Below are 16,018 nucleotides of genomic sequence, written 5' to 3'. Positions count from 1 at the left end.
AATTAAAAAAGGGTCCCACAGACCCGAACACCACACAAGAGTTAAGTCGAAACTACACTGAACAAAAACATAAACGCAACACTTTTGTTTTTGCTCCCATGTTTCATAAGTTGAACTCAAAGATCTAAAACTTTTACTATGGACACAAAAGACCTATTCCTCTCAAATATTGTCCATAAATCTGTGTTAGTGAGCATTTCGTCTTTGTCAAGATAATCCATCTCACTTCACAGGTGTGGCATATCAAGATGCTGATTGAACAGCATGATTATTGCACAGACTGTGGAATCTGTTCTCCAATATGGCAGTGAATGCTGGACCCTGAAGCCAACCCTGCAGAAGTCTCTACACCGGAATGCTACGTGTAGTGCTCAACATCAGCAAGTGTACACATGTTACCAACGACAATCTGTATGCTGGAATACATAAGGGTGAGCGACAAAATAGCAGCCGGGAGACCGAGACTAGCAGGACACTGCCAAAGACACCAGGAGCTGCCAGCCAGCAAACTGGTACAGTGGGAGCCAACACATGGGCACCAGTCACAAGGACGTCCCACTGTTACACATGTGGATGTACTCAAGAATGATGCGGGAGCACAAAGCACCAACGAGCTGGCCAGATGTATGGAGAACCAGGATGACTGGAGACAACGTTGGAAGGCTTGTCTAAGGACGACCTAGATCATACCTAGGTAAATTAAGGACCAGGGGCCACATGCGGCCTGTTAAGCTTTTCAATCTGGCCCGCCGGACATTCCCAAATATTTTTTTTAGATCTTTAAAATGGAAACTGTAGCTGCCATTATGATGTGCATTGATGTTTTCAAATGACCATAAGTCTTCAACTATACAATGTATTTCAATGGTTGGAATCTGTACTTTTGCATGATTTCTTAGTGATTAGTGTTGTCCCGATGCCAATATTATTTTGATACTTTTTGGTACTTTTCGATACTTTTCTAAATAAAGGGGACCGGAAAAAATTGCATTATTGGCTTAATTTTAACAAAAAATCTTAGGGTTTGGCGGACCGGTACTTTCAGAGGCGGTATGGTACCGAATATGATTCATTAGTATCGCGGTACTATACTAATACCCGTATACCGTACAACCCTACTAGTGACTATGGTAATCTACGTCACAGCAGCTCAGACGAGGCACCAAGCAGTGTGGGTGGGGAGCGTTTCCACAGAGTGTTTCCAGAGCGGCCAGCCTGAAATGTGAGTGTCAGGGACAGACGCAGAAGGAGATTTTTACAAGAAAGTTCTAAAGCTTAGTGATGTGTCAGATATATATGTTTTTTGTTTTTGTACCCTTCGCGTTCATATTTCGCTGTGTTTGTTGCATATTTGTTGCATTTGGCTTGATTTTAAAATATGTCGATTGAGAGGAGGTGTGACGTTCATGTGTTGTCAATATTCAGGGTTTTATCGTTCATAGAAAATATTTAAATTCCGTTTTTAAGGCGGTCTGTCATAACATTTTTAGCATTCAATCAGACTTTATTGTGAGGTTTTATATTAGTTTTCCTAAAAATAGATATACCGGCCCCAGACACATTTTTTTCTCAAAATTTGGCCCCCGAGTCAAAATAATTGCCCTGGCCTGACCTAGATAGTGCTTTAGGCTGCCTACAAGAAAAGGCCACTCTGAAGTGTGCAGATTTGTTACACAGATGTGGCAATTTTGGAGGGAGCGTGCAGTCGGCATGCTGACTGCAAGAATGTCCACCAGAGCTGTTGCCCGTAAACTGCCGTCTCCAAAGGTGTTTCAGAGAATTAGGCAGTACCTCAGCATCTGTACACAATTGCTGGAAGCTGAAAACATCCCAGTTCTTGCATAGCCAGCCTACTCACTGGCATACTTGCCAACCCTCCCGATTTTTCCGGGAGACTCCAGAATTTCAGTGCCCCTTCTGAAAATCTCCCGGGGCAACCATTCTCCCGAATTTCTCCCGATTTTCACCCGGACAACAATACTAAGGGCATGCCGTGATGGCACTGCCTTTAGCGTCCGCTTTATCACCATACAAACAGCGTACCGGCTTGTCACATGTTGTATGCGGCTTCTGCATACACACACAAGTGACTGCAAGACATACTTGATCAACAGCCATACAGGTCACACTGAGGGTGGCCGTATAAACACCTTTAACACTGTTACAAATATGCGCCACACTGTGAACCCACACCAAACAAGAATGACAAATACAATTCGGGAGAACATCCGCACCGTTGGCAAGTATGCTCACTGGACATGTCACCCATTGAGCATGTTTGGGATGCTGTGTATCGGCGTATACGACAGCGTGTTCCAGTTCCTGCCAATATCCAGCAACTTTGCACAGCCATTAAAGCAGAGTGGAACTTTCCACAGGCCACAATCAACAACCCGATCAACTCTATGCAAAGGAGATATGTGCGAATGGTGGTCATATCAGATACTGATTGCTTTTCTGACCGCACACCTGTGAAGTGAAAACCATTGCAGGTACCTCATGAAGCTCATTGAGAGAATGCCAAGAGTGTGCAAAGCGGTAGTCAGAGCAAAGGGTGGCTATTTTGAAGAAACTAGAGTATAAAACATGTTTTCAGTTATTTCACCTTTTTTTTTGTTAAGTACATATGTCCACATGTGTTCATTCATAGTTTTGATGCCTTCAGGACAATCTACAATTGTTAGTAGTCATGAAAATAAAGAAAACTCATTGAGTGAGGAGAAGGTGTGTCCAAAATTTTGGCCTGTATTGTACCTTAAAACAGGTGACTGGCCCATTTCTACCGCAGACATGTGGCAGTGTTGTTTTGGTGATAAAAGTATTTCGACCATTTTTCGGCCCAAAGTCGCACTTCAAAAATTTGGTGTATCACAAATTGTGTTTTTGAAGGAATTGCCTGTTAGCAGATTTCAGTTTCCATGCTAATCTGTAAAAAATTATTCAACAAAATCTCAGCAGTTTTAGGTTTGTTTCTCCTTACTAAATCGAAACAGGAGGTACTAGCCGTGATTATTGCACCTCTCGTACTTAAGGAAGGAATTTTGTGAAAGTGATTCTTAAGCGTCGGTTGAACTCTATTCTATACAAAAGGTATACAAATGCTAAATTAACTTAACCAAACTAAATTAAAAATATATGTTCCTATCACATGGTTATCAATTTGATATTTGTGTTAAACATTGTTCTTGACCACAGAGGCCAACGTGAATGAGAAATGATTGATGTACAAGACCAAGTAACCTACCTTTGCACTGGTTGGTGTTCTTATCCAGAATGGCCTTTGTTGAAACTATCTTTCCATACCTGTAAAGACAGACACAAAAATCACTTGTTTTTTTAACCTAGAATCAAGGGTTTTAAACCTACTAAATGATATAAAAGGTATCGCCATGCCATGTACTTATGCGTAACCTAAAAGAACAGAATCACAAATACACGTATTCAATAAATTGTCTCTTTCCGTTTGGCTTTCAGACCGCTTCTAGATGCCGCTATTAACGGACTGTAGGACTGGTCTACTAAAGCTTTAGTAAAACTTCATAACATTCCTATTCTGTCATGATGGTCCTTCTTACTCAACATATATGTCATCTGAAATAATTTGGGATTGACCAGTGACTTGTATTCCCTGAGAGGAAGACTGGTCAGACGCAACAATGCACATTAAAAAAATTAAAACATATGCTGGCCGTTTTGATTTTTTTTTCATTTACAAAACCAATACAACATAAACCTTTAATACAATATAAAAGTTTAACCTTTAGGGCTCTCTTCAACTTTTGTCCCAGGGACCCGGAAGGGTCTCAGTCATAAACAATGTTAAAAATATGTCAACTTCAGGTAAATCTGTCGATACAAGGTTATTTCTTTAAAGTGTTCGTTTTACAACATTTTTGTCAAAATCCTGTTTTTTGTGGCAAAAACAAACAATATTCAATATTTCCCCCCCAAAAGGTTTTCAAAGTGAAATATTTGATGTGAAGTAATCGGAGCCGTAAACAGCTCAATAATCCATAATATTGCTTGTAATTATTGTTTTATTTTTTGAGTAATGAGTTTAAAAAAAAATAAAAATCCCACTTAAAGTTCTTGAGGAATCAAAATGGCCCCATTCATAAGTGTTAAAACATAAGTCATACAATTTTGTTTTTACTTTCAACGTTTAAATCTCGAGATCAACTTCAAATCTACCCGTCAATTTTTGTTTTAATATTTGTTTCATGCCTTTTTTGTAAAAAAAAAAAAAAAAAAAAAAAAAAAAAAATGTTCATATGACAAACAAATAATGCAATACTTTCCTAAAAATATATTTTTCAAAGTGGATTTTTTTATGTGAAGTAATTGAAGCCTTGAATAGGTCAATAATTCAGAACAAATACATTCAATACTCAATATTGACAGTTTTAAAGAAACAAATGGCCTACATGGCAGTTTTGTTTTTTTAAAGTCAACATTGCAAATTTTTTTTGTTGGATTTCACCCATTTTCTTTTGTATTCAACTTTTAATGTTATTTTTTTTTTCTAAATAATATTTTTAGAATGTGTTGATGGCTGTTAAAACACTACTTGCGGGCTGCAAAGCAAACCCAAAATTAAAACAAACTATTCTGTTCTGTCCATCATTGTCCAAGTTACATTATATTGTCATCTTTCTCTTTATGCCATTTCCTCAAGGTGACAGAAAAACATTATACAACCTGCCCTAACATATGATTCTACCATTTTTGCAAAATACAAACAGGTCAGAATTACAACTGCATGCACTTGCAAATGAGTGTAAGAAAACAAGATATAACAACTGGACAGCACAGTTATTATAACTGAAAAAAGGTGGGATTATATAACAAACAAATAAACATTAATTAAAGGAAATAGTGAAAATCGCTCCTTTTTGAGTCCCAGTATTGAGTCCAAGGTGGCAGGAATTAGTATCGTATCCGTTCAAACTGTCTCTAAATGAAATGAAAGTGAAAGGTACGTAGGTATAGAATAAACCTACCTATAGTATTACTAAAAATGGACACATTATGCTTTGCATTACTGAGTTACTGCAAAAAAAACATTATTTTTGTAACTGTTTTACCTTAATCCTAATACTATACCGAGTATTACATCATTCATAAAAAAAAGGCATTTCAAAGCTGGTCAGATGAAGCCTCATGGAGACAATGAACGACTTGAGCCAATTGGTTTGGGAAGTTCTCGAAGCTTCAATTCACGTTTCGGCACAACACTCCACCTGCTGGTCAAATGAATAATTACAAACAGCTGTTTCCTAACCACACAGTCTGTGTGATGCATTGAAGTGTTGCGTCCATTACGGCTCTTGGAAATGACAATGGATCAGAACAAATGTTTGACATCATGGCTTTGCTCGGTAAATTCAAGTATAATAAAATATGTTTTATGTCATACATACATACACATATATATAGTCGAGGTACTTGTGGTTTATCCGTTATACAATGCTTTTTCTTGACATATGTCATCCCTACAAACCTGTTTCCCTGCTCTTCAGGGGAGCAGGGGAACCTCCGAAACAGGCTTGTAGGGATGAAATAGCCTCTCCATCCATCCATCCATCCATCCATCGCAAAGTTGGGAGCGTGGCCGTGCCAGCAACCTGAGGGTTCCTGGTTCGATCCCCAGTTTCTACCAACCTAGTCACGTCCGTTGTGTCCTTGAGCAAGACACTTCACCCTTGCTCCTGATGGGTAGTGGTTAGGTTAGGGTCTTGCATGGCAGCTCCCACCATCAGTGTGTGAATGTGTGTGTGAATGGGTGAATGTTTGACAACATGGTTTTGCTCGGTAATTTAAAGTATAATAAAATATGTCTTATGTCATATATACACGTACACTAGAGATGCGCGGTTTGCGGGCACAACCGCGGAGTCCGCGGATTATCCGCGAATCGGGCGGATGAAATTTAAAAAAATTAGATTTTATCAGCGGGTCGGGTCGGGTCGGGTCAGGCGATTGAAATTAAAAAAAATTAGATTTTAAATAGATTCAGGCGGGTGGCAGTTAAACCAATTCGGAAATATGATGTAGCGGCTAGCTACGGGGTGTTAGCCTATGGCTTTGGCTGGGGGGCGGGACTTCCGGGCAAGTTAGGGAAGTGACGTTGTTGACAGGAAGTGTTAGTTCGAGTTTTGCCGGGAAAGAGGGGAGACGCACATTGGAGCTGTTGTGTGGTTACATTGCATCTTATTACAATAAATACGAGACAAACAAATAAGTCTATGAGCCTACGTTCCTGGGAACATTACAATATATACATAGTTAAATGTTGTTACCCACATACGAAAAACGAGCAGGCACCTGCTGCATATGCCACAACAGAAGAAAAAAAAAAAAAGAGATGGACACTTTTACGGAGCGGAGAAGGCCCCCGACGCCTCGCCGGGGTCCGGGACCGAGGCCCCTTCCCCCGAGAGGGCCCCACCGGGAGCCGTAGCTGAGGCGATCCGCGAGAAGGGCCCAACGCACGTCCAGGGTCACCACCGCGCCCACCGCAACGACACCCCGCCTCGTCCGCCTTCGCCGCGGCCGGCGTCACGCGCAGCAGGTAAGCAGCTTACCTGCCCGCCACCCCCGTGGCCGGGGGCGCGTAACAAGGGTCACTCCGCGCGCAGTGCGCTCACGAAAGGGGTGGGGCTCACCCTGGTTGATATAGACAGCAGCTAGGACGGTGGCCATGGAAGTTGGAACCCGCTAAGGAGTGTGTAACAACCCACCTCCCGAATCAACTAGCCCTGAAAATGGATGGCGCTGGAGCGTCGGGCCCATATACCCGGCCGTCGCCGGCAGCGAGACGCGCTTGGAGGTGCGCTCAGCGCGGCTCCCATATGATTGCGCACTGGTGTCTGGGTCGTGACAGCGTGGCACGCGAATGTCTGTGCTGCGTTGGATCAGTCTCCTTTCTTTAACAGGCAAAAGCTTTATAACCTCACTAATGCCTTGCATCGTCTATATTAGATATATAACAACGGGCGGGTGCGGGCGGATGGCGGGCGGATGCAGTTCTGATCAAATGTTAGATCGGGTGAATTGCGGATGGTTGACGACTTTCTGATGCGGTTGCGGATGAAATAATTGCCTATCCGCGCATCTCTAACGTACACATATATATATATATATATATATATATATATATATATATATATATATATATATATATATATATATATATATATATATAGTCGAGGTTACCGTGGTATATCCGTTATGCATTGCTTTTTCCTGACCTATTTCATCCCTACAAGCCTGTTTCCCTGCTCTTCAGGGGAGCAGGAAAACCTGCGAAACAGGATTGTAGGGATGAAATAGCCTCTGTGTTTTTTATCCATCCATCCATCCATCCATCCATCGTGTGGCGAAGTTGGAAGCGTGGCCAAGTTGGAAGCGTGGCCGTGCCAGCAACCTGAGGGTTCCTGGTTCGATCCCCAGCTTCTACCAACCTAGTCACGTCCGTTGTGTCCTTGAGCAAGACACTTCACCCTTGCTCCTGATGGGTCGTGGTTAGGTTAGGGCCTTGCATGGCAGCTCCCGCCATCAGTGTGTGAATGTGTGTGTGAATGGGTGAATGTGGAAATAGTGTCAAAGCGCTTTGAGTACCTTTGAAGGTAGAAATGCGCTATACACGTATAACCCATTTTACCATTTTTGTATTCATTTGGCCAGCAGGTTCTTTGCGGAAGTGTGTATTGAAGCTTCGAGAAATTCCCAAACCAATTGGCTCAAGTGGTTCAGTTTTTCATGAGGCTTCATCTGACCGATAAAAAAATAAACAAAAAGGAGGTGCTCAAAAGTAGTGGCACAATGTAAAAAAAATGCAAAAAGGCAAAAAAAACAAGAAAGGTGCTTGATAATGCACACAGGAATATATAGGCCAACAAGTCCAAGAAGCACCAAAATGCAAAAATACAAAACTGTGCAAGAATCAGAAACCAAAAAAAACTCACATTAGCCTCAGGAGAAAGCAGCAACTAGACAACAGCAGCATATGCGACGAAGAAGCGATGACCCGACAACCAACTAAGCTATGAAACTTGCTAAAATAGTCCTCAGGGGATAATTAGTGGCAGGTGGAAAGCATAATCGCCAATCACCTGTAAGCAGTGGTGAAGCCAGTGCTAACTAACGCATACAGAAAAGGAAGTGGGAACAAAATAAGAACGTAAAACAGGAAGTAAACCCCAAAATACCCCAAAACTAAACAAGACATGACCTCAAATTGACTAATCATGACATGCACGTCTATTTTTTAGACGTAACGCTAGTTCCATGAGGCCCCTGGTTACCACAAGTTTAGCATACATTGTTTAGCACAGTCAAGCAGGGATGAACACCCAATCAACCCCTCGATAACTTTGTTGCACGTGACGTCACGTCCGACTGCAGACACTGCACCGACTCAAGCACTTGGCGAGGAAACAAACACTGTACAATAGATAAACAGTTAAAGTTAGAGTACCAATGATTGTCGAAAAAAACACACTAGGTGTGGCGAAATTATTCTCTGCATTTGACCCATCACCCTTGATCACCCCCTGGGAGGTGAGGGGAGCAGTGGGCAGCAGCGGTGGCCACGCCCGGGAATAATTTTGGTGATTTAACCCCCAATTCCAACCCTTGATGCTGAGTGGATGGGTGGGTGCCATTTTTATAGTCTTTGGTAGTGTGGCAACTTTCCATGCCAACAGAGCAAGAATGGAATATGTTTGCAAGCACAGTAATGCTCCGCTTTTTTTAAAATGTGTTAGCGTGATGCTAATTTACATTGACTATGCATTATACATGCTTCCCATTAGCATTGGGGATTATGCATGGAGAGTTCAACAAATCCAAACATGTTAATCAAAACTACAAAAATACAATCCAACTGCTATTGTGTAATAATATTTACAGTATAAACACTTTGTAAGAAAAGTTGCTTTTGCATAATATTGTGAAACAAAACGCCAGATAATATCTCTTACCTTATACACACCCCATAATAATACTCGTATGTTGAAGCACAGTACAATCCATCATAGCTTACCAGAGTCGTACTAAAACATTTTGATCGATTTTTGAACGCTGTGTGTAATGTTCTATATTTTCAATGGAACATATACAATGTTGGTGTTGTTTACTTGAGTCATATTGCAGTCTACACATATCTCTTATGCGTGACTGCCATCTACTGGTCACACTTTTACACTTTACATTTCACCATGTACCAAATAAAATAGCTTCGAGGTCGGTAAGTGTCAGAATAATTGCATGTAAGTTATCGCAACACTTTGTGTTGCCATGAGTTCCCGGCGAGCAGACAAAAGCTGTCTTTGATCCTACCAAGCAAAAGGCTTGTAAAACTCCACTGTGTACGATGGGAAGCGACATGAAAGCGTCAGTTTCTTTGATGTATTCTAATCCACAGAATGATATTGTCTTTACCTGAGATCTACAAAGCGGAGAGGAGGCAGGGCCTGACCTCCCTCCAGGCACCTCTTCTTTGAACAGTTTTACGACCTTTTCTTTGAACTGTTTTGTGATAAGGGCGATGGCTGTTTACGACCCCCCTCCCTTAGAAACAGCTGTTGCCATGTAATCAGGGAAAGTCCAAATAAAAGAGGAGGCGTACAATCTTTTGTCAGAGTGTGGTGGAGACTGGGCAAGAGTACAGCCCAAACGTTTCTCCTCAATTGAGCCAAATGTAATTCTGTCTCTGTTTAATTCCTTACTTCTTGTCTTGTTTAATAGATGTCATCAGTGTTTGAACCTGACAGTAAGCATAACCAAAATGATTCTGGGTTATAAGGCACACTGTTGAGTTTTGAGAAAATTAAAGGATTTTAAATGTGCCTTATAGTCCGAAAAATACGGTACTATACTGAGTATTACATCATTCATAAATAAAATAGGCATTTTAAAGGCACTAGTCATCACAAATGAGCTCTGAATCCTGAGTCACTGCCAACCCAAGCCGCGAAAAACAAATTGCGATCCTCAAAAAGCTATTCAAACATATAAAGGATTTCACATCAGTTTTTGCAAAACACAGGTTTTCAGATCCCACAAGTATAGTCGTTTAAAGTCGCAAACACATTCTGCGGGGAAGAAGCAGCGGTGCGTCAAGCACATATTTCACCAGTGGGGGATAATTGTGCCATTTCTCAACGAGTGGCGGGCTCTATTTGACTCTATTTACTGCATGCTGCGGTGGCGTGGGTGGTATCCATGAACTGATGAGCTCCGAGAGGGAAAAACTACCAGATCACACAAATTATGCATTAGTGCACACATACACACCAATCAATGGATTGTCACTCTTCAGCGGATAAACAGGCCCAATTGGTAATCGGGATATGCATCCTCCGTTGCAACGCCACAGGAAATACGTGTCATGTTTGTTCGCACTGCGAAGCACATGGCAATGAGTACGCGGCAATAAATCGTGTTGTTTTCTTGATCAGAGAACATGCGGTGATTGCAGAGTAACTGCAATTGTCAAGACTGAAATCAGAAAGGAATGACTGTTTAAACAAAGGATGTATTTATAGACTTGCTGTCCATTCATCCACAGGAACATTTGTGAGTAATCATGCAACGCTGGGTAATGAAACACTAAAAGAATGACAGGTACAAGAGAAGGTGGAGCAAAAAAAAAACATTAATTGTAAAGTGTATAACAAAGCATATCTATTCACTAACATGCACTGCAAAAAGTCAGTGTTCAAAAACAAAACAAAAAAAAAAAAAAAATTAGGGGTATTTTATTTGAACTAAGCAAAATCATCTGCCAATAGAATAAGGAAATTTGGCTTGTCAAGACTTTCCAAAACAAGTAAAATTAAAGCTGCAAGCAGCGATGGACGGGACCGACTTTGACGGCACATAAAATCCAAACCGGAGCAGTAATTAAAACTATTTCGTCAATTTTTAATCAGAAGAGTTCAATCTCTCTCCTGTGCTAGTTTGAAGCCGACACGACAAACGCGCTCAGAGTAGATAATTTTTTTATACAAAACTTTTGTTTTGAAGGGGGAATTGCAAACTTTCTGTTGATTTTAGCTGGGGGTTGTCAGTACATGAAATGTAAGTCTAGAGGTTTTTTTTTCATGTCTCTACGACATTCCTACTGGAAGTTACAGGCAGTTTAGTCTGAGTTGTCTTCCTAGGAGCAGTTGTGTCCGTGTTTTCTTCCTAGGGGGCGCTAGAGCGCAATTTCGAGTTTTGGGGTTGGGTTTTTTTTTTTTAGATGGCAGTTTTTGCCAGTCCTGGTGTGTGTGTCCAGTTTGGTGAGTTTTGAAGCATTTTAAAGGGGTCAAATTACAGCTCAAAGAGGCAAAAGTGACTGTTTTTACTAAAATTTTGTTTAGAAGGGGGAATTGCAAACTTCCTGTAGATTTTTGCTGATGGATGTCAGTGTATGAAATCTAGGTGTAAGTCAGACCTACATAGAGGTTTTTGTTTCATGTCTCTACGACATTCCTACCGGAAGTTACAAGAAGTTTTGTCTGTGTTTTTTCCTAGGGGGCGCTAGAGCGCAATTTTGAATTTTAGGGTTTGGTTTTTTGATTAGATCGCAATTTTTGCCAGTCCTGATGTGTGTGTCCAGTTTGGTGAGTTTTGAAGCATGTTAAAGGGGTCAAATTACAGCTCAAAGAGGCAAAAGTGACTGTTTTTACTCAAATTTTGTATAGTAGGGGGAATTGCAAACTTCCTGTAAATTTTTGCTGATGGATGTCAGTGTATGAAATCTAGGTGTAAGTCAGACCTACATAGAGGTTTTTGTTTCATGTCTCTACGACATTCCTACCGGAAGTTACAAGAAGTTTTGTCTGTGTTTTTTCCTAGGGGGCGCTAGAGCGCAATTTTGAATTTTAGGGTTTGGTTTTTTGATTAGATCGCAATTTTTGCCAGTCCTGATGTGTGTGTCCAGTTTGGTGAGTTTTGAAGCATGTTAAAGGGGTCAAATTACAGCTCAAAGAGGCAAAAGTGACTGTTTTTACTCAAATTTTGTATAGTAGGGGGAATTGCAAACTTCCTGTAAATTTTTGCTGATGGATGTCAGTGTATGAAATCTAGGTGTAAGTCAGACCTACAAAGAGGTTTTTGTTTCATGTCTCTACGACATTCTTACCGGAAGTTACAAGAAGTTTTGTCAGTGTTTTTTCCTAGTGGGCGCTAGAGCGCAATTTAGAATTTTAGGGTTTGGTTTTTTGATTAGATCGCAATTTTCGCCAGTCCTGATGTGTGTGTCAAATAAGGTGAGTTTTGAAGCATGTTAAGGGGGTCAAATTACAGCTGAAAGACGCGGCGGTATAACAATAAAGAAATAAAGAATAAAACGCACAAAATACAATAGGGTCCTCTGTCCCAAAGGGACATTGCGTACCCTAATTAGCTAACCTAAATGAACCCCAAAATACCTTAAAATAAGTATATTCTTACTAATAATAACTGTACTACTAATGAGTACGTATTTTCTATTGTTTCATTGAAAATAAAACAGCAAAGTCCATTTGGCTGTCATCTGTTTTAATATAAGACACAATTGTGTCAAAGTCATGATTTTTTTTTGTCATGCTTTAAATAAGAAATTATTACTTTAAAAAAGTAGTTTTATACTTGTGAGTGTTGATGACACAGCTTTGCAACAGTTGATATTCTAGTTTCAAGCATGTTTTACTCAATATAGGTCTTAAAATCTCAACAACAAGCTGTAATATCTTACTGAGATCATTTAGGACCAAAACCCTTAAAGCAAGTAAAACACTCTAACATAAAATGTGCTTAGTGAGAAGAATTATTTTATCAGACAGAAAATAAGCAAATATCACCCGTATTTGAGATATTTAATCTTACTTAGGTTTCAATTTTTGCAGTGTGGGAACTACAGCAGTAGATACTAATACAGAACTAAGAGATATAACTGCCATTCCAAAACTCAACAATTGTTATTTTTCATAAGAAGGTGGGTTAATATAATATTCAATCATATTTCCCTCTATCCTGACTGGTCTCCCAGTTCCTGCCGCCAAAAAACAACCCCACAGCATGATGCTGCCACCAGCATGCTTCGCTATAGGGATGGTATTGGCCTGGTGATGAGCGGTGCCTGGTGTCCCCCAAACATGATGCCTGGCATTCTTGACAAAAAGTTCAATCTTTGTCTCATCAGACTAGAGAATTTTGTTTCTTAAGGTCTGAAAGTATTTCAGGTGCATTTTATCAAACTTTTTTTTACTAAGAAATGGCTTTTATCTGGCCATTCGGGGTCATTTACCGCCTGAAGCTCAGGATTGGGTACCTCCTATTTATAGGGTGAACATTTCCATGACACCAAAAAGGAGGACATTATGCGGCATATCAATAAATTACTATGGTGTACATAGGACTCTGGTATACTCTTATTTATAGTACAATTGTGAGTGGTTTAAAGATGATGTTTGTGTGGCTGAATAGGAAAAAATATTAAAGTCAAGTGTTTGTTAACAGTATTTGTATTTATTCAATACATTGTGGTGTTCAAAAAGTGACCACTGAGATGAATCTTTTCAAGTGCAGAGTGCCACAAAGCATAACATGTGTGGACTTAAATGTAGTTAACATATATAATTAAAAAAAAATGCCACAAAAAATGTTCCACATCAACATCAAGGCTGCTTGCTGCATATCTGGTTGCGTTATGCAGAATATGGGCCAAACAGTTTGCAGGGAGCACATCTTTTTGGCTCAGTTTCAGCTTCTGATACACACTGTTATGTTTGCCACAATTGACACTGGCATTGTCTGCTGCATATGCAGACATGTTTTTCACCTCTAAGCCAGACATCTCAAGTTTTGCCAGCAGCTGGTTTGTTATGGCTTCTGACGTTTCGTTGCTGTCACTATAAAAATCCAACAGGACATGTTGGATGCCTTCATCAAAGTGAAAATACCTTACCACAATGGGAAAACACTTGTTTGTTCCTTTATTTGAAGCGTCGGTTGCCACGGAAAAGGGTAGGTTGTTTTCTTTTATGTAGTCGGTATGTTCCTGTACCAAATAGTGAGCGATGACGTTCTCGCACAATGCCTTGGCTTTTGTTCGGCCACAGGCCATCCCTTTAGCTGTGGGATAGTCACTGAAAATCTCCCGGTCCACTTTCATGCCGCAGTCTAAACTTCTGTAGGACTGGTGATGTTTTACAGCAGTGGTTCTCAACCTTTTTTCAGTGATGTACGCCCTGTGAACATTTTTTTAATTCAAGTACCCCCTAATCAGAGCAAAGCATTTTTGGTTGAAAAAAAGAGATAAAGAAGTAAAATACAGCACTATGTCATCAGTTTCTGATTTATTAAATTGTATAACAGTGCAAAATATTGCTCATTTGTAGTGGTCTTTCTTGAACTATTTGGGAAAAAAATATATAAAATAACTAAAAACTTGTTGAAAAATAAACAAGTGATTCAATAATAAATAAAGATTTCTACACATAGAAGTAATCATCAACTTAAAGTGCCCTCTTTGGGGATTGTAATGGAGATCCACCTGGATTCAGGAACTTAATTCTAAAAATTTCTTCACAAAAAAAGAAATCTTTAACATCAATATTTATGGAACATGTCTACAAAAAATCTAGCTGTCAACACTGAATATTGCATTTCTTTTCACAGTTCTTTTTGACAGACATTTTAGTGAGGGTCAAACCATCATGGCATGGGGGAAACTCTGGGTTTATGGTAATGAATGGAATAGCCTACTTGATTTGATCAGAGGTGGGTAGAGTCGCCAGAAATTGTACTCAAGTAAGAGTACTGTTACTTTAGAGATTTATTACTCAAGTAAAAGTAAGGAGTAGTCACCCAAATATTTACTACCCATGGCTCTGTTTGATTGGTCCAACGTCACCAGTGACTGCATCTGATTGGTGGAACGGAGACGTCACCAGTGACTGTATTTGTTTAAACGCAGGCACTTTGAAGGTCTGTCTGACAGACAAAAACAAACAAAGCGTGCATTAACAGATGGATAAAAATTAGTAGCGAGTAGCGAGCTGAATGTAGATAAAAGTAGCGGAGTAAAAGTAGCGGAGTAAAAGTAGCGTTTCTTCTCTATAGATATACTCAAGTAAAAGTATGTTGCATTAAAACTACTCTTAGAAGTACAATTTATCCCAAAAGTTACTCAAGTAGATGTAACGGAGTAAATGTAGCGCGTTACTACCCACCTCTGGATTTGATGTTCAGTTTATGAGCTTACATTACATTACATACCCCCAGGGTATCATTTGAGAACCACTGCTTTACAGCATGGTACACCTTGCACAGCTACGCAGCGGTTATCTTGTCATCCAGGGGCGACGAAACTTCACGAAAAAATGTCCTCATTGAAGAGGTACCTGCCGCACGTTTATTACTTTTATGTTTATCCGTACCCGCATGCCGTTCAATTGCAGCTTTCCCCTGACTACTTACGTCGACATCACATCGACAAAGTGTGCAGAAGCCATGGAATGAGTTTCGACTGCTTTTCGTTATAAATTCGTGCTCTTTTATCCATTCAGAATTAAACGAGGTCTTGCGTTTTGGCATGATGCTAACTTTCTGTCAATGTTATGCCGCAGCAGCACATGGACCCTTGTTTACTTTTTTAACCAATGATAAGCAGATTTGTATCCGACACCGCTCTTAGCCAATCATTTGATATGTTACTGCGTTGGGGGCATTTTTTACGGTCTTTGATTGGCTATCGCGCTGCAGCCCAGCAAAGATGAAAAAACTCCACTCTTCAAGCATAGTGCCTCAAAAAGGAGGACAAATATGTGTCCGGCTTGATGCTGCGCCGGACACCGGACAGGGCATTAAAAATCCGGACTGTCCGGCCTAAATCCGGACACCTGGTCACCCTACCTATTTATGAATTTTGTAAAAGATTGGGTTTTTATATTAAACTGATCATAAAGGTACTTTGTTATTGTGCAATACCAAGATATTCAAATGGCAGTAGTACTGCTAATAGCTAGCTGCAAATAGCGTGGCA

General features: G+C 40.3%; 1 protein-coding gene across 3 annotated transcripts in view; it reads right to left on the bottom strand.

Annotated features, from left to right (window-relative positions):
• rbms3 (RNA binding motif, single stranded interacting protein) overlaps positions 1-16,018 on the bottom strand; it is a 750,312-nt gene that overhangs the window by 536,321 nt on the left and 197,973 nt on the right. For all 3 annotated transcript variants that reach the window (XM_061982784.2, XM_061982785.2, XM_061982783.2), the window contains exon 3: positions 3,245-3,303. In XM_061982784.2, the coding sequence (XP_061838768.1) occupies positions 3,245-3,303 (59 nt within the window). The remainder of the gene's footprint in view (positions 1-3,244; positions 3,304-16,018) is intronic.

The sequence above is a fragment of the Nerophis lumbriciformis genome, linkage group LG21, assembly GCF_033978685.3.
Source record: "Nerophis lumbriciformis linkage group LG21, RoL_Nlum_v2.1, whole genome shotgun sequence".
Lineage (NCBI taxonomy): Eukaryota > Metazoa > Chordata > Actinopteri > Syngnathiformes > Syngnathidae > Nerophis > Nerophis lumbriciformis.
This window is presented reverse-complemented; position numbering and strand designations above follow the sequence as displayed.